Source organism: Saccopteryx bilineata, chromosome 2 (assembly GCF_036850765.1).
Source record: "Saccopteryx bilineata isolate mSacBil1 chromosome 2, mSacBil1_pri_phased_curated, whole genome shotgun sequence".
NCBI lineage: Eukaryota > Metazoa > Chordata > Mammalia > Chiroptera > Emballonuridae > Saccopteryx > Saccopteryx bilineata.
Genome location: NC_089491.1, coordinates 371,772,922 through 371,795,534, shown reverse-complemented (window position 1 = coordinate 371,795,534; position 22,613 = coordinate 371,772,922). Strand labels below are relative to the sequence as shown.

Genomic DNA, 22,613 nt, shown 5'->3' with positions numbered 1-22,613 from the left:
ACAGGAGAGGCGCCCATCTGCTTCTCCACCTCTCCCTCTCTCCTTCCTCTCTGTCTCTCTCTTCCCCTCCTGCAGCCGAGGCTACATTGGAGCAAAAGGTGGCCCGGGCGCTGGGGATGGCTCCATGGCCTCTGCCCCAGGCGTTAGAGTGGCTCTGGTTGGACGCCCCAGATGGGCAGAGCATCGCCCCCTGGTGGGCATGCCGGGTGGATCCTGGTTGGGCGCATGTGGGAGTCTGTCTGACTGCCTCCCCGTTTCCAGCTTCAGAAAAATACACACACACACACACACACACACACACACACACACAAAGGTAAAATCTGACCTGTGGTGGCGCAGTGGAGAAAGTGCCAACCTGGAATGCTGAGGTCACCAGTTCAAAACCCTGGGTTTCCCTGGTCAAGGCACATATGAGAAGCAACTACGTGTTATGCTCCGTTCCTTGCCCCCCTTCTCTCCTCCTCTCTTAAAAAAAATAAAAAAAATAAAAAAATTAAAAATCAATCAATAAAAAGAATATCTCAGTGTGAGTTTGATTTCATTATCTCTTAAACCTCTTCCAACTCTAAAACCTTATGAGAAATATGAATGATTGAATACTGCATTTAAATCCAAATTTCCAAATAGCTGACAACATTACCGCCACCATGTTTCATATGAAGTCCCATAGGTCCAAGTATATGGGTATAAAACAGAATGGGCCTGACCTGTGGTGGCGTAGTGGATAAAGCGTCAACCTGGGAACGCTGAGGTCGCCGGTTCGAAACCCTGGGCTTGCCTGGTCAAGGCACATATGGGAGTTGATGCTTCCTGCTCCTCCCCCCTTCTCTCTCTCTCTCTCTCTCTAATGAATAAATAAAATTAAAAAAAAAATTCCTTTAAAAAAAAATAAAAAAAAAAATAAAACAATGGGATTTTTGCCCATGCTCAGTGGTAAGGATGACCAATCAATATTGGATCTCTAAATCTTTCAAGAAATTTTGTATAAATTCTATTCACATCAATAATTAGGAGTAGCTTGGGAGTTAGGGAAGGTCAGAGTCCTTCTGGCTTAGCAAATATATGACTAAGAAGAAAAAGTATCTTCACACATACCCATGTGACAGAGGTTTATTCTCACTTCCCTTTTTCTCTCCCTCAGCCGATTAGCAATAAAAGAGGGTAAAATGGAAGAAAGAAGAAAAAAAAGAGTAAAATGGTGATGTCGTGGAAAAACTGACTTTGTTTGAAAGGCAAAACCACACACTGGTGTTTATGGGAGGATGCAAACTGGGGCGCTATTGAGAGGCAAAGGAGACGCTTATTAGGGGATGCTTTTCATCTTTACTGAACGAAGCTGGAGAATCAGGGCCTCTGATCTCTGTCCCTTTCTGCTGGGCTCTGAAGACGGGAGCTCAGCTCTCTAATTGCCCCATGTGCTGGTTTTGTTTAGTGGCTCAGCTGGGTGGAGTGAACTCTAGGAAGCGATGCATTCATTTTTAGTTACCTCACCAGATTGCTAATTTTCACTCTGGAAGCATAAATCACCATAATTACTGTAATCCCCTGGTGGAGAGGCAGCTATTTCACCACCAGGGCAGCAGCTATGGCTACCACCAAAGCTCTTCTATGTGAGGCTCAGAGCCTGGAGAGCCAGGAAGGAGTCCCACTGAGCTAGCTGCTCTGCTCTGCAATCTCAGGTTTGAATGGAGGGCCTGCTGGGAACTGACTCTTCTTCACTTGAGGGAAGAGATGGAGTTCCTGGAAGAGCAATTTCTTTTGAGTTAGTGACAAGAGTGTGCAGATTAACACAGACCTTTGGCCCCAGGCTAACTGGACAGCTGTTTACATGCTTGGCTTGCAAATAGAATGTCAATCCCTCTTTTCTCTGGTCTCTTTCCATCAACACATTTCCTGGTTCGGCTTGTTCTTTGCATCTTTCGTGAGGAAAGCCTTCAAAGTTCTTACAGGGCTGCTTGGCCTGTGGAGGGGCCACTCTGTGTCTCTCTGCTTCACTAGTGAACTCTTTCACTTTAAACTTCAAAAAGAAAAAAGTTCCTAAAGAATGACCTCAAATAGGAAACAGGAGCTACACAAACAACTCATCCCCAGAGGTGAGGGCTAAATATCACTAGAGAAAAAAGAAAACCAATGTAATTTGTCCCTTTGTCACCCATACTGGCAATATTAATTAATTATCTTTTTTTTTTTTTTTTTTTGCATTTTTCCGAAGCTGGAAACGGGGAGAGACAGACAGACTCCCGCATGCGCCCGACCGGGATCCACCCGGCACGCCCACCAGGGGCGACACTCTGCCCACCAGGGGGCGATGCTCTGCTCCTCCGGGGGGTCGCTCTGCCGTGACCAGAGCCACTCTAGCGCCTGGGGCAGAGGCCAAGGAGCCATCCCCAGCGCCCAGGCCATCTTTGCTCCAATGGAGCCTTGGCTGCGGGAGGGGAAGAGAGAGACAGAGAGGAATGAGGTGAGGGGGTGGAGAAGCAAATGGGCGCTTCTCCTATGTGCCCTGGCCGGGAATCGTTTTTCTTTTTTGTTTGTTTGTTTTTTTAGCACGTGAGAGACAGAGACAGACAGACAGGAAGGGAGAGTAATGAGAAGCATCAACTTGTAGTTGCGGCAGTTTAGTTATTCACTGATTGCTTTCTCGTACGTGCTTTGACTGGGGGCTCCAGTCAAGCCAGTGGTGAGCCCGTGTTCAACCCTGCAATCTCCAGGTTTCAAACCTGGGTCCTCTACATCCCAGGGCGATGCTCTATCCACTGTGCCACCAGCTGATCAGGCTGGATTAAAATGTTTATTTATTGATTTTAGCCAGAGAGGAAGGGAGAGAGAGAGAGAGAGAGAGAGAGAGAGACGAGAACACCAATCTGCCCCTGTATGTGCCCTGACCTGAGATGGAACTGGCAGCCTCCACATTTCGGGCTGATGCTCCAACCAACTGAGCCATCTGGCCAGAGTGATTAATTAAAAAAAAAAAAAAAAAAAAAAGAAAACCAACCTAAAAAAAAAAAGAAAAAGAAAAAGAAAACCAATCTAAACTAAGCCTAAGAAATATTAACTAGATGCTAAAGGATGATTAACTCATAAATAAATATGTGACCATTCCCACGGAAGGTGAGAAGGCAGAGATGGGGCAATACATTTTCTTAACAAGTTCACACCATAGAGTACCTGATTTTTTTCTTTATTTCTGACATTTTAAAGACAGTCTTTAAAATGAGAAAGGAGGAACTTGACTGTGAGGAAAAAAAAAAAGAAAGAAAAGAAAAAGAATGAAAAAACTAGTTGAAGCAGAACATTTTTGCCAATACTGAAAAGCTTTAGAGAATTTAGAGCCCAAAGCATCCGTCATTACCAATGGCAGGTTCGTGGCCTAAGAATAAAGGAAATTTTAGAATTTTAGGTCAGGGACTTTTTGCGCAAAATTGAGGCTGTGCTTGGGCATTAGAAGATAAGGCAGGCAAATAATGGATTGCAACAGGAGGAACTGCCCTGTGAAATGACCCTGACCCCCTCCTCTCCTCCCTCCTCTGCTCAGGGAGCAGACTTGATTTGTTTTTTTTTGTCGTCCAAGCACCTACCCTCATGTTAGGGCAGCAGAGTGGCCAGTTATAAACACAGTTCTGCCACTTGCCAGGAGTGTGGCATCCAGAGTATTCTAGTTCTTCCTTGATGGTTTTCCATCACTTTTTTTTTTTTTTTGTATTTTTCTGAATGAAGTAAGAAGTGGGGGTGGGGTAGGAGGGTGAGGGGTGGAGTCAGACAGACAGACTCCTGTATGTGCCTGACCAGGATCCACCCGGCATGCCCACCACGGGGCGATGCTCGGCCCATCTGGGCGCTGCTCCACTGCAATTGGAGCCATTCTAGCACCTGCCATGGAGCCATCCTCAGCGCCGGGCCAACTCTGCTCCAATGGACCCCGGTTGAGGGAGGGGAAGAGAGAGAGACAGAGAAAAAGGAGAGGGGGAAGGGCAGAGAAGCAGATGGGCGCTTCTCCTGTGTGCCCTTGCCAGGAATCAAACCAAGGACTTCCACACTCCAGGCCAATGTTCTACTGCTGAGCCAATGGGCCAGGGCCTCCATCACCTTTCAAACCCCTAATGAGCTTTTCCAGAACTTACCACAGTGCCTGGGCACTAAGTAGATGTTCAATAAGTATTTGATGAATTGATCCAAATTTGAAGAAGAATTTGGGAGTAAAGTCAAAGTATGAAAAATGAAGGGTGTTTTACTACTTCACTTGCTCCGGGGTCCTGACCCTACCCGCGAGGGTCACAGATGAAAGGGCTCAGGCCGACTCATTGATGTTTTCAGGTTGGTTTCCAGGCTCTCTGCTTGAGTCAGGGCCTCGTGGAATAGTGAAAAAGGAGCCATTTTTCCTGAAGTCTTTCTTCGTTAATAACAAGCAGAGTTGAGTGGCAGTTACACGCTTAGAAGAAACCATTCTGATTTTGCCTTCCGGAGCAGAAGTATTTTCCCTCAGATCTCAGTTTTATGCTAGCAGATAAAGCCAGGGCCATCTTGCCTGCAGCAACACCATTTTGTTTGGTGACAGGGAGTCCTGTGATTTTTCTCACTAATTTCCCTGAAGATGCCACCTTTTAGCTATACATGCTTAGATTATTTCTGCCTCCCCCACCCAATCTAAGGTGCTAAGAGGTTCAGTACTTCTCTGCTTTCTATCTCTAAGTTCTTACACAACTGCCCACACCTGGAAGCTGTCTCCAGGACAGAGCAGAAAAAATGTGGGAATTGTGGTTAGGGTTGAACACATCTATCAGTTTGGGAATAAGCATAAAAACAAAGTCCTGGTTATTACAAGGATGGGTGGTGGTGTGTGTAACGATTAAACATAGACTATTTGTTTTAATATTTTTTTGTGAAGGTAAATTATTTACTGGGGCCTGACTTATGGTGGCACAGTGGATAGAGAGAGCATTGACCTGCAATGCTGAAATCACTGGTTCAAGGCCCCAAACTTTTCTGATCAAAGCACAGACAAGAAGCAACTACTAGGTGTTGATGCTTTCTGCTCCCCCACCTCTTTCTCCTCTAAAATTAATAAATAAAATCTTTATAAATAAATAAATAAATTACTGGGAACTACTAATGGCTGTGTTTAAAGGGCAACATGGAAGTTGTCCAAAGAAGGCAATATAATAATAATGGGCAAGTAACTAATCTGGTATAGTTTATTTTTTATTTTTTATTTTTTTTCTTTATTCATTTTTAGAGAGGAGAGAGAGAAGGAGAGAGAGAGACAGAGAGAGAGAAGGGGGGAGGAGCTGGAAGCATCAACTCCCATATGTGCCTTGACCAGGCAAGCCCAGGGTTTCGAACCGGCGACCTCAGCATTTCTAGGTCGACGCGTTATCCACTGTGCCACCACAGGTCAGGCTAATCTGGTATAGTTTAAAAAATATAATATCCATAGGACAATTAAAATGCATTTGACCTTCCTTTGGTCCGGCATCTTTTATGAGGAGAGAGAATAGAGTTGATGTAAAAAACAGACCTGTAGAGAATTTTTATGGGTTTATTTGAGCCCAAACTGACAGTTGCCAAAAAGCAAGATCTCAAATGCTCTAAAGGATGACAGTTTCACAGTTTTTTTAATGCATTTGAAATTAAGGAGGAGTCACATAAAAAGATTACATGAAGGTAGAAGAAATCAAGGCAGGGACTAGGTTAAAAAATTATGTGTTCTCTTGAGGGTAGGTACCCCTTTGTGGGGTATTAATCTGGAATTTCAAAGTCGAAGATGTACAAGAACAATGGAGAGAGTTGGCTTAAAAACCTTTCATTAGAGAAGTTATAGGCTTGGGACATGACTACCCACGATGATCTGCCCAGTTAGAAATTTATGATTTATTACAGCACCTCTTTTTAATCCACAGTAGGATTCTATGTGCATCTCTGTTTGGGGTGTCAAGTTATTAGTACCTATGTATTTACTTGTCTTCCTTCAGCTTCAAAAAATAATTCCATGGCCCTGACTGGGTAGCTCAGTGGGTTAGAGTATCATCCAATATGCTAAGGTTGTATGTTCGATCTCCAGTCAGGGCACATATAAGAATCAAGCAATGAATGCATAAATAAGTGAAACATCAAATTAATGTCTCCCTCTCTCCCTAAAAAGAAAACAAATTCCATGGTGTTACAAGAAATATGTGTGTTGCATAAAAAAACTTTCACTTTGGAAAACGTGCAGTTAATGGCATATGTAAAAAAATTTAATAAGTTTTGCTGTTAATATTTACTATTGAGATAAATGTTCAATTATTTCCAAATAATTAGAAAAGTTTTTATAGTCTTATAGTATGACTCCTACTACATGTTATGGTTCTATAGTCCTTTTTCCCCACAGAAAACAAAACAAACTCCAGGTTTTTTTTCCTCCTTTCAGTTAAATATTGGAGGAAAGCAGAATATAAATATGATTTTTTTTAAAGGCAAAGAAGCACAAAGAAAGGAAGTCAGATGGAATAAACCCCTGGTGTCCTAACTCCAAACTAGCAAGTTAAGCACATGTAATCAAGTGCAGAATTTTCCATTCTATTCATGAAGGAAAGGAGGAAGGGAAAGGGGAGGAGTAGGAAGAAGTCAGAGGGTACAGTACTGACTTCTTCGGAACCTGGAAGGAAGTGTGGAGCTCTTGGAGGTGGTGAGGACTATGGCTCCAGGGTTTTCTCCTTCTGCGTATAATGAGATGTTGTATGAAAAGTTCAAAAGTGCCTGACCAGGTGGTAGCGCGGTGGATAGAGTGTTGGACTGGGATGTGGAGGACCCAGGTTCGAGACCCCGAGGTCACCAGCTTGAGCGTGGGTTCATCTGGTTTGAGCAAAGCTCACCAGCTTGGACCCAAGGTCGCTGGCTCCAGCAAGGGGTTACTCGGTCTGCTGAAGGCCCACGGTCAAGGCACATATGAGAAAGCAACGAACAACTAAAGTGTTACAATGAAAAACTGATTATTGATGCTTCTCATCTCTCTCCGTTCCTCTCTGTCTGTCCCTATCCATCCCTCTCTCTGACTCTCTATTTCTGTAAAAAAAAAAAAAAAAAAAAAAAGAGTTCAAAAGTGCAGCAGTATAATGTAGCCTGAAGTTAAAAGCAAAAGAGTCTGATTTCCTCCCTTTTGGTTGATTACAGGGCCATTTATTTGGGGGGGCCTCCCTTTCCTTATTCATCACACAGAGAAAGTTGAGAGACCTGAACCTGACTAGTGGCGCAGTGGATAGAGTGTCAACCTGGGATGCTGAGGTCCCAGGTTCAAAACCCTGAGGTTCCCAGGTTTGAGGATGGGCTTGCCAGCTTGAGTGTGGGGTTGCCAGTTTGAGTGTGGGATCATCAACATGATCCCATGGTAGCTGGCTTGAGCCCAAGGTGACTGGCTTGAGCAAGGGGTCACTGTATCAGCTTGAGTCCCCCCTCCCCCCATCAAGAAGCAATCAATGAACTACTGAAGCAACACAACTACAAGTTGATGCTTCTCATCTCTCCCTCACCCCTCCCAACCCTTTTCCCTCCTCCCCTCCCTGCCCTCGCATGCACGCTAAAAACATAACAAAACAAAAAACTTGGTATACCTGAATTTTTTTTTAATTTATTTTTATTATTTTTATTTTTATTTTTATTTTTTTCTGAAGCTGGAAACGGGGCGAGACAGTCAGACAGACTCCCGCATGCGCCCGACCGGGATCCACCTGGCACGCCCACCAGTGGTGACGCTCTGCCCACCAGGGGGCGATGCTCTGCCCCTCCGGGGGGTCGCTTTGCCGTGACCAGAGCCACTCTAGCGCCTGGGGCAGAGGCCAAGGAGCCATCCCCAGCGCCTGGGCCATCTTTGCTCCAATCCCCAGCGCCTGGGCCATCTTTGCTCCAATGGAGCCTTGGCTTCGGGAGGGGAAGAGAGAGACAGAGAGGAAGGAGGGGGTGGGGGTGGGTGGAGAAGCAAATGGGCGCTTCTCCTATGTGCCCTGGCCGGGAATCGAACCCGGGTCCCCCGCACGCCAGGCTGATACTCTACCGCTGAGCCAACCGGCCAGGGCCGGTATACCTGAGTTTTTGACATTGGGTTTACAACATAGCAGATATTTTGGGGGACAAGTTCTGAAAGGACTGAGGGTATTAGCATCATTAGCATGAAGGTAAATTATGGATTGAGAAGTGATTTTCACAAGAAAGGAGCCAGGTGGCATTCTGGAGACTCAGACTGAGGGGACCTATGGTTGACAAACTTTACAGTGACCACTGTCTTGGCCTTGGGATGGTAGTAACTGTCATTCATAGTGTTTATGATGGGTCAGGCTCCTTGCATAACTATCTCATTTAGTCATCACCTAAATCCAGTTACAGCAACACTGTCACAGTTTAGAGAAGAGCAAACTAAGGTCCCAGAGATTAATTTGCCCAAGGTCACTCAGCTAGATAGTGGAAAGGGTCAGTTTCCTCATCTGTAAAATGAGTTAATAACAGAATTAGACTCCATTGTTTGCTGGTTTGTTACAGAGTCGGACTCCATTGTTTGCTGGTTTGTTACAGAGTCGCTTGAGATAGTCATGAGTAACGAAGAGGGAAAGCCCTGGGAATATAAGGATCAACTTGTAAAGCAAGCGTTGTCTTTTCCCCTTGAATTTCGAGTTCCTTTCTTCAAGGCTTCTAAAGAAAGGCTTAGTCACGACCCCTCTGGGCGCCCTTTGCGCAGGCCACGGTCGCCCTCTGCCGACGTAGGGAGAGAGGACACTGAGAACAAACATTTCTGGGCCTGAGAACCCGCCAAGAAGCTCCCTGGCCTATAGAGGGCGCCATGTGGTATGCAGAGTAAGCCACTTGGATGTCCCTTCTGTAACACTTCCTGTCTGATCTCTATGATCTATCCGGTTACGTCACAAGAAGTTACTTGAGTTTTCAATTCACTGTAAACAAGACGTTTACACGCCGACCCGGAAGTGGAAATTGGAGAGGAGTCGCAGTAGCTCCGAAGGCTGCCAGTGAGTAGGGGCCGGGGAGCCGTAGCCATGGCGGTGGCTGTGGCCCTGGCGGGACCGGTAACCGCAACGGAGCTAGGCCCCGCGGAAGAACTCGCTAAACTCGAGTATCTGTCTTTAGTGTCGAAGGTTTGCACCGAGCTGGACAATCACTTGGGGATCAACGACAAGGATCTGGGTGAGTTCGGGGAAGTTCTGCGGCCTCTGGGTTTGGAGAGAAGCGGAAGGAGAAATGGGGTTGAGGGGCTGAGTGTGTGTGTCCGTGTGAGTCTGTCACAGAGACTTGAGCCCAGGGAACCTGTGGCTGTGGCCTCCGCGTGAGAGCCCTCCAGGCCGAGCTGTTAGAACCCATTTTTCAGAGCTGTCAGCCTAGAGCGGCCATCGCTGCTTCCTTCCAGCTCCACATAATTAAACAGTGTTAACATGGCAACAACAGTAGCGGCAAGATAATGACAATGATGATGATGATGATGATGATGACAGACATTATTTTTCTTGCTTGTTGAGTAACTTTAATTCAAAGTAATCAATATGCCATTGTGGGATATCTTGGGGAGGCCTGCCTTGGGCCCCCCGACAGTACCTACCTGTGAGAGATGTGAGGAATAATCCATGTGACGTAGTTAGCATAATGCCTGGCAGGTAGTAGATAGCCAGAGTCTTAACCATTGGCACTATTGCTGTTAACTTGTGTCCATGTAGCCTAATGGCATTTGGCTTTCATTTATTGTCATCAAAAAGGTAAAGGCATACTCCTTTATGTTTGTTATTCAGGTCTTCTATGTTGTTGTTTTGGACATTATAACCTCTAGTTAGTGGTTTCATGAGAAGAGATTACAATGATATGGAATAATGAGGTCTTCATCTTTTAAATTCACTCAGAGGCCTAGTGAGCCATTTTGTAGTTGTCTTTTTATTTATAAAAAGTACCTGGAACAAGAATATCTGTTTACTAGACGGGATGCTGCCTGGTTCATGAATCATTCAATAAAGCCAATTAGATCTTTAAAAATAGAACATAACATATGTGGGTAATCTTAGTAGTCTAAACTCTCTTTCTTTACCCTTACTGGATGGTGGTCTTTGGTTTTTCTGACCTTGGATAGTCTCATTAGTTTTGTTTACAACACACATGAAACTGATTTTTTTTGTTCAAGCTTTCATTCTTCTTTTAATCCCTTTTCTCATTTGCAGCTGAATTTGTGATTAGTCTTGCTGAGAAAAATACCACCTTTGATACTTTCAAGGGTTCTCTGGTCAAAAATGGTGCAGAATTCACGGTATGTGTGTCTGGAGACCCCTGTTTTATTTTATTTTAATTTATTTATTTTAAACTTTTATTGATTTTAGAGAGAGAGGGACATCAATTTGTTGTTTCACTTATTTATGCATTTATTGGTTGATTCTTGTATGTGCTCTGATTGGGGATCAAACCCACAACCTTGGGCTGTCAGGAAGATGTTCAACCAACTGAGCTACCCAGCCAGGGCAGCCCCTGTTTTATTTATTTATTTATTTAAAAATTTTAAAATGTATTGATTTTTAGAGAGGGGGGAGACAGAAACATTGATATGTTGTTGTTTGTACCCTGACTGTGGATCAAACCTGCAATCTTAGTATATTGGAATGATGCTAGCCAACTGAACTATCTGGCCAGGGCACCCCTGTTTATTTTAATGTCTCTACTGAATTTTAGTTTTGACAGGATTTAATTAGGGTTTTGATAGAGAAAGGAGATAATTTATAATTTGTACATACCAACCAAACATAATATTAAAAAATAACAGTAAGTCTGTAATATTTTTAATTTTTTTATTTTTCAATTACAGTTTACAGTCAGTATTACTCTATATCAGTTTCAGTTGTATAGCGTAGTGACTAGACCAGTGGTTCTCAAACTTTTTGAAGTCGGGGAGCATTTAAAATCTTACAAGTAATTGTAGGTGCACTATATACAAATTTCTGAGAAATAGGTTATAATAATTAAGTCAAACATTAAAGAAAAAATAGTCCAAGCATGCTATTATGGTAATTAAATGAAATAAATACAACAAAGTTAAATTTATTCTGATATTAAAATACATTTTAATGTTATATTTTTTGAGTTACGCTTTTTAGAATTCATAAGAAAGAGGGGTTAAATAAAAAAAATGACAAAAAAGTTATCTTTCTATATGTATAGATACATTCTTAGTAAGATTTAGTAAATTCAGCAGGTCCCAGCACAAATGCGTTAAGTTTTTTCTTTCTTGTGTTTATGAGAAACATGAGCCTGATGTGTTCTAACAATTTCTTCAATATTTGGGCATATATTTGAAAGGCAAACTCTCACTTCCTTGTCAATACATTGAAGAATTCCTCTTTTTACTCTTAATTGTGTTGTGCAGAAAACCCTCACCATACATATCATCTTAACTTTACACCAAACAAAGGATAGAAGAAACTTGCCTCCAGTCTTTCCAGGGAACATGGGGGGTAGTGTAAACAATCCAGCACCACAGCTTAACAGCCTTTTGCAGCCTAATCAGGGAAGTGAGGTGGGGGGTTGGGCAGACTGTCAGCTTATAGCCACACCTTTGTCCCCCCAAAATCTAAATTTCAAAAACCCTGTTGGTTTTTTGGTCTCCATCAGGATTCCAACAGGTATCCTCTGGAATACCATAGGGCGCACCTGGAAATCTTCTAGGGCCTGCACCAGGGCTCCCTGGAGTGCACTTTGAGAACCACTGGACTAGACAGTCAAGTGTGTAATGTTTTCATGCCACTAAGCAGTGGTGATGTAACTGGATATCCTGTGACACCTTTCTAGGAAAATGGGGCAGGTGGGAATAGCTGCCCTTCTCTAAAGGACATCCCTTTCCTTAGTGTTTTTAAGCACTGACCCAGGAGCTGACAATTTTCGGTGTTTCTTTTCAAAGGATTCTCTTATTAGTAACTTGCTGCGTCTCATACAAACCATGCGGCCTCCAGCAAAGCCTTCTACTAGTAAAGGTGAGCAGAGCTTCTAGCTGAACTTAGCCTCCAGAATGATTTCAATTGTCAGCATTCTGTTTTTAGTTTGACGCAAATCTAGTGTTGAATTTCTTTTGATAACCATTAAGAATATTAAATATATCTTTTTTTTTAATTCTTTCATGCCTTTTTAATGAAACAAGATCCAGTTGTTAAACCCAAAACTGAAAAAGAAAAGCTGAAGGAACTCTTCCCAGTCCTTTGCCAGCCAGACAACCCTTCTGTTCGGGTATTGATACCATTTTGAGAATGTCTATAACTGCATGTTCCCCCCACCCCTGCCCCTTTTCTTTGTCTCATTAGTTACTGACTTTTTTATTATAAATTTAAAAAAATTTTTTTTAAATTTTAATTTATTGTGTTAACATGGATTCAAGTGTCCCACTCAGTATAACTCCCTCACCCCCACCCTTTTGTCCCCCATTACCCACCTTTGCCCCTCTCCTTCTAACTCCCTCCGTATTACAAATTTTAAGTTTACCTTTATTGCAACATGTTTTTCAAAGTTGAGTGTTTGATCACTCCCTGAGCATGTACTATGTATAGAATAGTGTTAAAGAGTTCAGACAGTGGTATTTGAGGGAGATGAGATTAGGAATTGTGGAAAACTGTGATTAGAGATATGAAATAGGAATGAAATAATTTAAGGTTCTAGAACAGATGCCTGATGTATGAAATTAGATTATTTTTTTTCTCCAGTACTTGTTAGAATGTCTCATTTTTGAAATGTTTTAGTTTTTATTTTTATTTAGTTAATTTATTTTTTAGTGAGAGAGATAGAGACACAGAGAAAGACAAGAGAGAGGGACAGATAGGGAAAGACAGGAAGGGAGAGAGATGAGAAGCATCAGTTCTTCATTGTGGCACCTTAGTTGTTCATTGATTGCTTTTTCATATGTGCCTTGGCTGGGGGGCTCCAGCTGAGCCAGTGATCCCTTGCTTGAGCCAGTGATCTTGGGCTCAAGCCAGCGACCTTTGGGCTCAAGCCAGCAACCTTGGGGTTTTGAACATGGCTTCTCTGTGTCCCAGGCCAATACTTTATCCACTGTGCCATCGCCTAGTCAGGTGAAATGGTTTGGTTTTTAAGTTTCATCTTAGCAAGTATTTATTGAGTATCTTCTATGTGCCGAGCATTGTTGTAAGACTAGGGAGACAGCAGTGAACAAAATAGATTAGATTTTCTGCCTTCTTGGAGATTATTACATTTTAGCATTGGGACAGGGGCAGGAAATAAATGTATAAACTTTTGTAGTTGAGAGGAGACAGTAAATAAACAAGTAATAACTAAGTATATAATACAGCTGAAAGGGATAAGAAAGTGAAAGGAGAGAGGGAAGTGCAGAGGGAGAGTTGATTTTTATTTTTATTTTTATTTATTTTATTTTATTTTTATTTTTCCATTTTTCTGAAGCTGGAAACAGGGAGAGACAGTCAGACAGACTCCCGCATGCGCCCGACCGGGATCCACCCGGCACGCCCACCATGGGGCGATGCTCTGCCCATCCTGGGCGTCGCCATGTCGCGACCAGAACCACTCTAGCGCCTGGGGCAGAGGCCACAGAGCCATCCCCAGCGCCCCGGCCATCCCCGCTCCAATGGAGCCTTGGCTGCGGGAGGGGAAGAGAGAGACAGAGAGGAAAGCGTGGCGGAGGGGTGGAGAAGCAAATGGGCGCTTCTCCTGTGTGCCCTGGCCGGGAATCGAACCCGGGTCCTCCGCACGCTGCTTTTTAAAAATTTTAGCACCTATTTTCTATTTATAATCATTACTTACATGCTTTCATAGAAGGGGTGATATCTATGCTGAATGACAAAGGGGATTTGCCAAATGTAGAAATGACTTCCAAGAGCCTTTGCGTGTTCTTCTGCCTCTATCTCAAATTGTGTTGGAAATCTCTGTCCACTTTTTGCCTTCTTCACATAAGCAGTCAGTGATGTGTAGGGTCTGTCAGGTTTGTAGTACCTGAAGTATTTATATTTTAATTTTGAATTCTTATAAGTGTTAATTTGAACCAAACTGAGGACAGTGTTGGGAAGCAGCAATATATCAGATACTCCTGAAGCACAGTATCTTGAGTGACTTTTGTCCCTTCTAACTTTGCTGGCCTCTGCCTCTAGACCATGCTGGACGAGGAAGATGTGAAAGTCGCTGTGGATGTCCTGAAGGAGCTGGAGGCTCTAATGCCCAGCGCAGCAGGCCAGGAGAAGCCGAGAGACGCTGAGCACCGGTTTGTCCTTGGTGTCCTGTCCTTTGAAAGTTTAGCATGCTATGACAGTTGAATTTTGCACACCAGCGAAGCAAAATTTTGGGCTAGTTTACAGAATGTAGACTAGCCATTACCATATTATTGGATCTTTTATTTATTTGTTTGTTGATTTAAGAGAGAGGTATGAGGGAGAGAGACAGAAACATCAATCTGTTCCTATACGTTCCCTGACTAGGGATGGAACCCTCAACCTTTTGTGTATTGAGATGTTGGTTCATCCAACTGAGCTATCCGACCAGGGCTGTTAGATCTATTTTTATTGCTCCTGTCAAGAGTTTATGCAGCAAACACTAAGACGTTTAGAAGATAAAATTCTGGACTGAAAGAAGCTGAATGTGTTTATGGCCTCATTCTTTGTTGACCAGCAAGGATGTCATAGTTATTGAAACTGTAATTCAGTTTAACTCTTAGAAGACACTTAACCATGTGCATGTTGCTGTGCTGTGTGCATGGGGATACAAAGATGAAGTTGGGTGGGTTCTTTTTTAAGCAGGTCTTTGTTGATTTGTTAGGGACAAGACAAAGAAGAAGAAGCGGAGCCGGAGCCGGGACCGAGAACGAGAACGAGAGCGTGACCACCGTGATAGAGAGCGAGAGCGTGATCGAGACCATAAGCGGAGACACCGCTCCCGCTCTCGGTCACGTTCCAGGACCTGGGAGAGGAACAAAGGGAAGTCTAGGTATCGGTCCCGGAGCAGGAGTCCGAGTCCCCTCAAAGACCGGAAGGACCGAGACAAGTATTGGGAGAGGAACCTGGACAGATGGCGGGATAAGCATGTGGACCGTCCTCCCCCAGAAGAGCCCGCCATTGGGGACATTTACAATGGCAAAGTTACCAGCATCATGCAGTTCGGATGCTTTGTGCAGCTGGAGGGACTAAGGTAATGGCTGGTGCTCTTCTCCCACGCCAGTGATGGGCAATTTCCTTTATCACTGGGGATTTTCACATTATGACTGACACTAATTGAATTAGCCATATCAGGTTACTAGAAATTGACTTTATAGTTGAAATGGCATAGAGCCATTTATTCTTTCCTCTACCTTTGGGAGATCTGCCCTTGTGCTGGTTGAGACAGATGAGAATTTGTTGTTAGCCATGCCACCCCGCCCATACTATAATGTTGTTTGACCATCTTGTTGGTACTTTCCTTTTGAGTTCAAGATCATTTCCATTTGTCCAATTCCAACAAGGGTGGAAATCTATTGGGAGGAGGTATTTTAGGCATGCTTCATATGAGTCTGCCTCTCCCTCAGGAAGCGGTGGGAAGGCCTGGTGCACATCTCTGAGCTCCGGCGGGAGGGTCGTGTGGCTAATGTGGCTGATGTGGTGAGCAAAGGCCAGAGAGTCAAGGTCAAGGTGTTGTCCTTCACTGGAACCAAGACCAGCCTGAGCATGAAGGTAGGTGAGATATCCAGTCTGTTACCACATCTGATGGCCCAGGAGACATAAGATTACAGTAGGTGAGTTAGCTTCATGGCTTTTGTGCCTTAGGATGTGGATCAAGAGACCGGAGAAGATCTAAACCCAAATCGACGAAGAAATCTTGTCGGGGAGACCAATGAGGAGACCTCAATGAGGAATCCAGACAGACCCACTCACCTCTCCCTCGTCAGTGCCCCTGAAGTAGAGGATGACTCGCTGGAGCGCAAGCGCCTTACGCGCATCTCTGACCCGGAGAAGTGGGAGATCAAACAGGTTGGGACCGCTTGCTTTTACGTCCATAAAGCCGTTCAGCATGTAGCATAGCAGTTAAGAATGTGGGCCCTGCCTGACCAGGCGGTGGCGCAGTGGATAGAGCGTTGGACTGGGATGCGGAGGACCCAGGTTCGAGACCCCGAGCTTGCCAGATTAAGTGCGGGCTCATCTGGTTTGAGCAAGAGCTCACCAGCTTGGACCCAGGGTCTCTGGATGGAGCGGGGGGGGGGGGGGGGGGGGGGGGGACGGTTGCTCAGTCTGCTGTAGCCCCACAGTCAAGGCACATATGAGAAAGCAATCAATGAACAACTAAGGTGTCGCAACGAAAGACTGATGATTGATGCTTCTCATCTCTCTCCATTCCTGTCTGTCTGTCTCTATCTGACTCTCTCTCTGTCTCTGTAAAAAAATAAAAATAAATAAATAAAGAATGTGGGCCCTGAAGCGTGATGGCCTGGGGTGACTTCTGGCCACCTACTAGCTGTGTGATTCTGAGCCAAGTTTCTCTCCCTCTGTGCATCAGTGTGCTTTTCTGTAAAAACAGCTGGTGGTAGCCTTGTGGGGATTAAGCTAATAGAAGTAAAGCTCTCAGGTTAGTGCCTGCATATGGTAATGCTATGTAAATTTTTATTCTTGTCTTTATTATTTGTCAGTAAACCTCAGAATCACGGTGTCTCAGGTACAGTGTAGATGCTAGGGCTACAAAGATGAAAGTAGCATGGTTCCTGCCTTTGAGGAACTCCCAAGTCCAATGGAGGAGACAAATTGAAACAAAAAATTGTGAAGAGCCCTGGCGGGGTAGCTGGGTTGGTTGGAGCGTCGTCCTGATGCACTGCGGTTGTGAGCTTGATCCCTGGTTGGTTGGGGCATGTGCAGGAGGTAGCCAGTGAGCGCATGAATGGGTGGGGCAGCAGGTCTCTGTTTTTCTCCCTCTCAAATCAATCAATAAAGGAAATAAATTATTAAAAAAAGAATTGTGAGGTTTACAGATTACATAATAAGGAATGTGCAGAATGCTATGGAACCAAGGGAAGGAGCAGAGTTCGCAGATAACTCTTCCCGGGGAAGAGACACTTGAGCTGTGCTTTTGGGCACCATGTTGTATTGCCCCCCAGGGATGGGATTTAGGATTTTTGAGGCCCTACAACCCTGAGTCAGAGGAGAAAAAAATCTTGGCTTCCTACATGGAACTTCTGTATTAACTCCTACAAAAGAAAAGTTTTGATCCTAGCAAGTTAAAAATGCTGCCTTCTGTCTTTGGCTAGATGATTGCTGCCAATGTTCTTTCCAAAGAAGAGTTTCCAGACTTTGATGAAGAGACTGGCATTCTCCCTAAAGTCGATGATGAGGAAGGTAACTAGTGGGATTGAACAGGATACTGGATCAGGAGGACAGTAGGCAAGTTGAGCCATTGGACAAGGTGGTTTATATGTAGTTTAGTGGTTCTGAATTATTCGTTCCTTGGGTCTCACTATTCATCTCTCAAAGAACAAGGGTCCTTCCATGATGGAAGCAAAAAACTAATTTTTCTGGCAAACATTTTTATATCATTTTGCTTGTTGCTGCTTATAATAAGTTTTCAGGATATAAAAAGTTATACTTGTATTTTGGGAATTAAATTTGATTTTATATTCTTAGTAATTGTTCTCAAAACTGGATCCACCTACATTACCTCTGAGTTGCCCTGGAAACAACTTTTAACTCAGTCCATTAACAATTTTTTAAAATTGTGAAATGAATCCTGCAATGGAACATATATAATTTATATAACAGTAAATGAGCACCTACTAAATGAACATCTACACACCTACAGTAAAGCAAAGCTTAATTAGAGCTTGACCAGCACTTTTGAAGCCCCACAAGCCCCCTCTGTTGAGGTCTTTCTCCTTCCTCTTCTGGGTAACCACCATCCTATATTTTGTTACTTATTTCCTCACTTTCTCTTTTTTTTTTCACTTTTTTCTTTTAACAGTTTTTAGTGTTTTATCATCTATATACGTATCCCAAAACATTAGTCTGTTTTTTTAACTTAGTGTTTTGATTCATTATCATTGTTTTGATATTTATCCATGTTGATTTTTAGTTACATTTTATTTTTGTTTGTCTTAGAGTGTTGCTCTGTATAAATCGAGTGTAATCTATTTTACTTTTGGTGGGCATATGGGCTGTTTTACCAGGCAGTCCAAATTGTTTTCTAGTGTTTTTGTACCAATTTACATTTTGACCGTCGACATGAGTGAGTTCCTGTTGCTCCACTCATGCTCCTGTTGCTCCACTTGGCCTCATTTGGTATTGTCCCATTGTCCAACTTAATTTTTTCTTTCCTTTTTTTGCCACTCTACTGTGGGTTAAGAGTACATTCTACAGTGACATTGGATGGCAAGTGCCTTAGTACCGTCTGGAATGTCAGCACAGCATTTTCCCAGAGACTTAACTTCTTCTGAAAGTTGCTCTGATTAGTTCTTGGGTTGGAGCACAAATTTCCTAGAAATGGCTGGAGAGCAGGGGCACAGACGTCTGGGTTATGGTTTTACTTACATTGCTGTCCTTTTGACCTTAGGAGCCAACTTTGATAAAGATTACTGTTGCCTGTGGAAATGAATTATTTTGGTGAAAATGATTGGCCACGTCTCTTTTGTTTTTGGCTAATTTTTTATTTTTCGGGGGGACTTTTAGATGAGGACCTTGAGATCGAACTGGTTGAAGAAGAGCCTCCATTCCTGAGAGGGCACACCAAGCAAAGCATGGACATGAGCCCTATTAAAATCGTTAAGGTGAGAAATGCTTAGACTCTATCTGAACTTGTCAAGTGAACTTCTTTTCTTTTTTCTTTTTTTTTTAACTTCTTTTCTTAATGTATCAGTTCCATTTTTCAGAGGAGGTTCTTAGATTTCAGTAAGTAGAACTCAGGCCGCAGGAGGCAGTATTGACTGTTGATCAGGGCCTAGAATATTTTTGTCTTAAAGGGATTTTGACCATGCTTTGTTGCTTTTACCTTTTTAATTCTTTTGCTCTCATTTTAGTGTTTTTTGGGAGGAAGCAGAGATAAATATGTGAGCTTGAGCTACCATCACTGCTTTGGCCGAGGCCTTAGGGCTTGAATCATTACCTTGCATATTTTAAGAAAAAATTTTTTATTTGCCCGACCTGTGGTGGCGCAGTGGATAAAGCATCAACCTGGAATGCTGAAGTCACTGGTTCAAAACCCTGCACTTGTCTGGTCAAGGCACATATGGGAGTTGATGCTTCCTGCTCCTCCCTCCTTTCTCTCTCTCTCACTCCTTCTCCTCTCTAAAATGAATAAATAATTTTAAAAAATTTTATTTATTGATTTTACAGAGGGGGTGAGTGAGAGGTATCAACTCATAGTTGCTTCACTTTAATTGTTCATTGGTTACTTGTCATATCTGCTTGACTAGGCAAGCTCAGGGTTTTGAATCAGCGACCTCAGTGTTCCAGGTTGACCATCTATCCACTGTGTCACCACAGGCCAGGCTACTTTGCATGTTTAAAGGAAATTTGGAGGCTATCGCTGATTGGCTCAGTGGTAGAGTGTCAACCTGGCATATGGATATCCTTGGTTCAATTCCGAGTCAGGGCACACAAGAGAACTGTGCTTCTCCACCCTTCCCCCTCTTGCTTCTTTCTCTCTCTTCCTCTCTCGTTTCCCCTCCTTCAGCCATGGCTCGATTGAAGCAAGTTGGCCCTGGGCACTGTGATGGCTCCATGGCCTCTGCCTCAGGTGCTAAGAAGAGCTTGGTTGCTATGTAATGGAGCAACACCCCAGATGGGTAGAGCATCGCCCACTAGTGTACTTGCCAGGTGGATCCCGATTGGGGCACATGCGGGAGTCACTCTCTGCCTTCTGTCCTCTCACTAAATAAAAAAAAAAATGAAGGGAATTTGGAAAGGTTCACTTGACCAATTGCTGCTAATAGAAATCTATAGCACCAGGTGACGTGGAGGGCAGAGCTGTGAGAAGAATTCATGGAACAGTTAAGATAAAATTTTAGGTTTAGAAAAGGGTTGTCTTAAAAGTCTCTCAGCCCGGCACTCATTCAGTGCTTGTAATCCACCTATCTATCTTTCTACAATGTTCCTCTATGTGGTCTTCTCAAGTCTGCTTGACATTGTTGGTGATGGGGAAGTTACCAGCCCTTAAGGAGACTCATTCCACCTTCAGGTGGATCTGAGCATTAGTTCTTTAGGCAGAACTGAAATCTGTCTTACTGAAGTGTCTACATTGGTCTTTATTTTAGTTCTTGGGTCCATACAGAAGAATTTTTATCCCTTATATGTCCTATCTCTCTTAGGGTTCTTATCTTTAAGCCAACATCTCCATTTCCTTCAGTGATTTATCATTGCCATTCATTTTCTCTGAATTTGCTACAATTTCTTTCTTGTATTCTGGTACATTGATATGAACTTTCTTCTAGGTGGGTCTCATTTTTTAGATTCAAGTGGTTTAACATCTGCGTTTTATTTCTTGGACATTGAATGCATTCTGAGATCCCATTCTGATGTTGCTGCTTTGTCTTCTGTTGCACTAGAACCCAGATGGCTCCCTCTCCCAAGCAGCTATGATGCAGAGTGCCTTGGCCAAAGAAAGACGGGAACTCAAGCAGGCCCAAAGGGAAGCCGAGATGGATTCTATTCCCATGGGACTCAACAAACATTGGGTTGATCCTCTTCCTGATGGTAGGACTCTAGGAGGGGGGATGTGGACATTAAAAAAAACCTGACTTCCTGGCCGGGTTGGCTCAGCGGTAGAGCGTCGGCCTAGCGTGCGGAGGACCCGGGCTCGATTCCCGGCCAGGGCACACAGGAGAAGCGCCCATTTGCTTCTCCACCCCTCCGCCGCGCTCTCCTCTCTGTCTCTCTCTTCCCCTCCCGCAGCCAAGGCTCCATTGGAGCAAAGATGGCCCGGGCGCTGGGGATGGCTCTGTGGCCTCTGCCCCAGGCGCTACAGTGGCTCTGGTCGCAACATGGCGACGCCCAGGATGGGCAGAGCATCGCCCCTGGTGGGCGTGCCAGGTGGATCCCGGTCGGGCGCATGTGGGAGTCTGTCTGACTGTCTCTCCCTGTTTCCAGCTTCAGAAAAATGAAAAAAGAAAAAAAAACAAAAAACAAACAAACACAAAAAAAAACCTGACTTGGCCCTGGCCGGTTGGCTCAGTGGTAGAGCGTTGGCCTGGCGTGCAGGAGTCCCGGGTTTGATTCCTGGCCAGGGCACACAGGAGAAGCGCCCGTCTGCTTCTGCACCGCCCCCCCTCTCCTTCCTCTCTGTCTCTCTCTTCCCCTCCTGCAGCCAAGGATCCATTGGAGCAAGGTTGGCCTGGGCGCTGAAGATGGCTCTATGGCCTCTGTCTCAGGCGCTAGAATGGCTCTGGTTGCAATGGAGCTACGCCCCAGATGGGCAGAGCATCGCCCCCTGGTGGGCATGCCGGGTGGATCCCGGTCGGGTGCATGTGGGAGTCTGCCAGACTGCCTCCCCATTTCCAACTTCAGAAAAATACAAAAAACAAACAAACAGGCCCTGGCCGGTTGGTTCAGTGGTAGAGCGTCGGCCTGGCATGCAGAAGTCCCAGGTTCGATTCCCGGCCAGGGCACACAGGAGAAGCGCCCATCTGCTTCTCCACCCCTCCCCCTCTCCTTCCTCTCTGTCTCTCTCTTCCCCTCCCGCAGCCGAGGCTCCACTGGAGCAAAGATGACCCTGGCGCTGGGGATGGCTCCTCGGCCTCTGCCCCAGGCGCTAGAGTGGCTCTGGTCGCAACAGAGTGACGCCCCGGAGGGGCAGAGCGTCGCCCCCTGGTGGGCTGCCGGGTGGATCCCGGTCGGGCGCATGCGGGAGTCTGTCTGACTGTCTCTCCCCGTTTCCGGCTTCAGAAAAATACAGAAAAAAACCCAAAAAACAAAACAACAACAACAACAAAAAAACACAAAAAAACCTGACTCTTCAGGTACACAGGGAGAGGGCACTGCCAGCATGTACTAAAGATTTAACCTTGGCTTTGGTGATCTGCTTTTCCCTTTCACTTAAAGCATGTTTTTGTTTTGTTTTTCAAACAAATGTTTAAAATCAAAAATGTTTTATTAACCCTGGTCATATTAGACTGGCTGAGTGTTTCTTCTCAATATCTTAAAAATAATACAGCTTTGAACCTTCCCTTTTCAGATAATTTTTTGAATAGTAAATATTAACTAACTACTGGCGGATACAATCATAACAAGTATTTTATTAATTTGTTAGGCAGTTGGGGATACGGCTGTGAATTAGACGCCTCCCCTGCCTTTATAAGGCTTACAATTTATTGGGGAAGATTATATTTGTCAAATAATTACCAAATAACTAACTAAATCATGGTCAGTGCTATATGAAGAAGTACAGAAAGCATAGTTGGATGTGGTGGGTCACTTCCCTGGGAAAGTTGAGGACTGGAGGACAAATATGACCTAGTCTGTTAAAGGGGACAGGTGGGAGTTAGGGAGTGTGTTCTAGGCTGAGGAGTAACCTGTGTGGGAAAGAAGACCTGTGTGGGTGGAGTACAGAGTGATGGGGAGTGAAAGGGGGTGAGGGTGGAAAGCCAGGACTTTGTAGATGGTATTAGGAATTAGGGCTCCATTCTGAAATTCAGTGGGAAATGTTGCAAAATT

At 44.2% G+C, this 22,613-nt stretch overlaps 1 protein-coding gene across 1 annotated transcript in view; it reads left to right on the top strand.

The window, feature by feature from the left end:
• Positions 1-8,954: 8,954 nt before the first annotated feature.
• DHX8 (DEAH-box helicase 8) overlaps positions 8,955-22,613 on the top strand; it is a 31,518-nt gene continuing 17,859 nt past the window's right edge. The window contains exons 1-11 of the mRNA XM_066263516.1: positions 8,955-9,165; positions 10,182-10,267; positions 11,906-11,978; positions 12,143-12,228; positions 14,115-14,224; positions 14,776-15,144; positions 15,518-15,662; positions 15,756-15,959; positions 17,225-17,312; positions 18,636-18,733; positions 20,510-20,657. Of these exons, the coding sequence (XP_066119613.1) occupies positions 9,018-9,165; positions 10,182-10,267; positions 11,906-11,978; positions 12,143-12,228; positions 14,115-14,224; positions 14,776-15,144; positions 15,518-15,662; positions 15,756-15,959; positions 17,225-17,312; positions 18,636-18,733; positions 20,510-20,657 (1,555 nt within the window). The 5' untranslated portion in view covers positions 8,955-9,017. The remainder of the gene's footprint in view (positions 9,166-10,181; positions 10,268-11,905; positions 11,979-12,142; positions 12,229-14,114; positions 14,225-14,775; positions 15,145-15,517; positions 15,663-15,755; positions 15,960-17,224; positions 17,313-18,635; positions 18,734-20,509; positions 20,658-22,613) is intronic.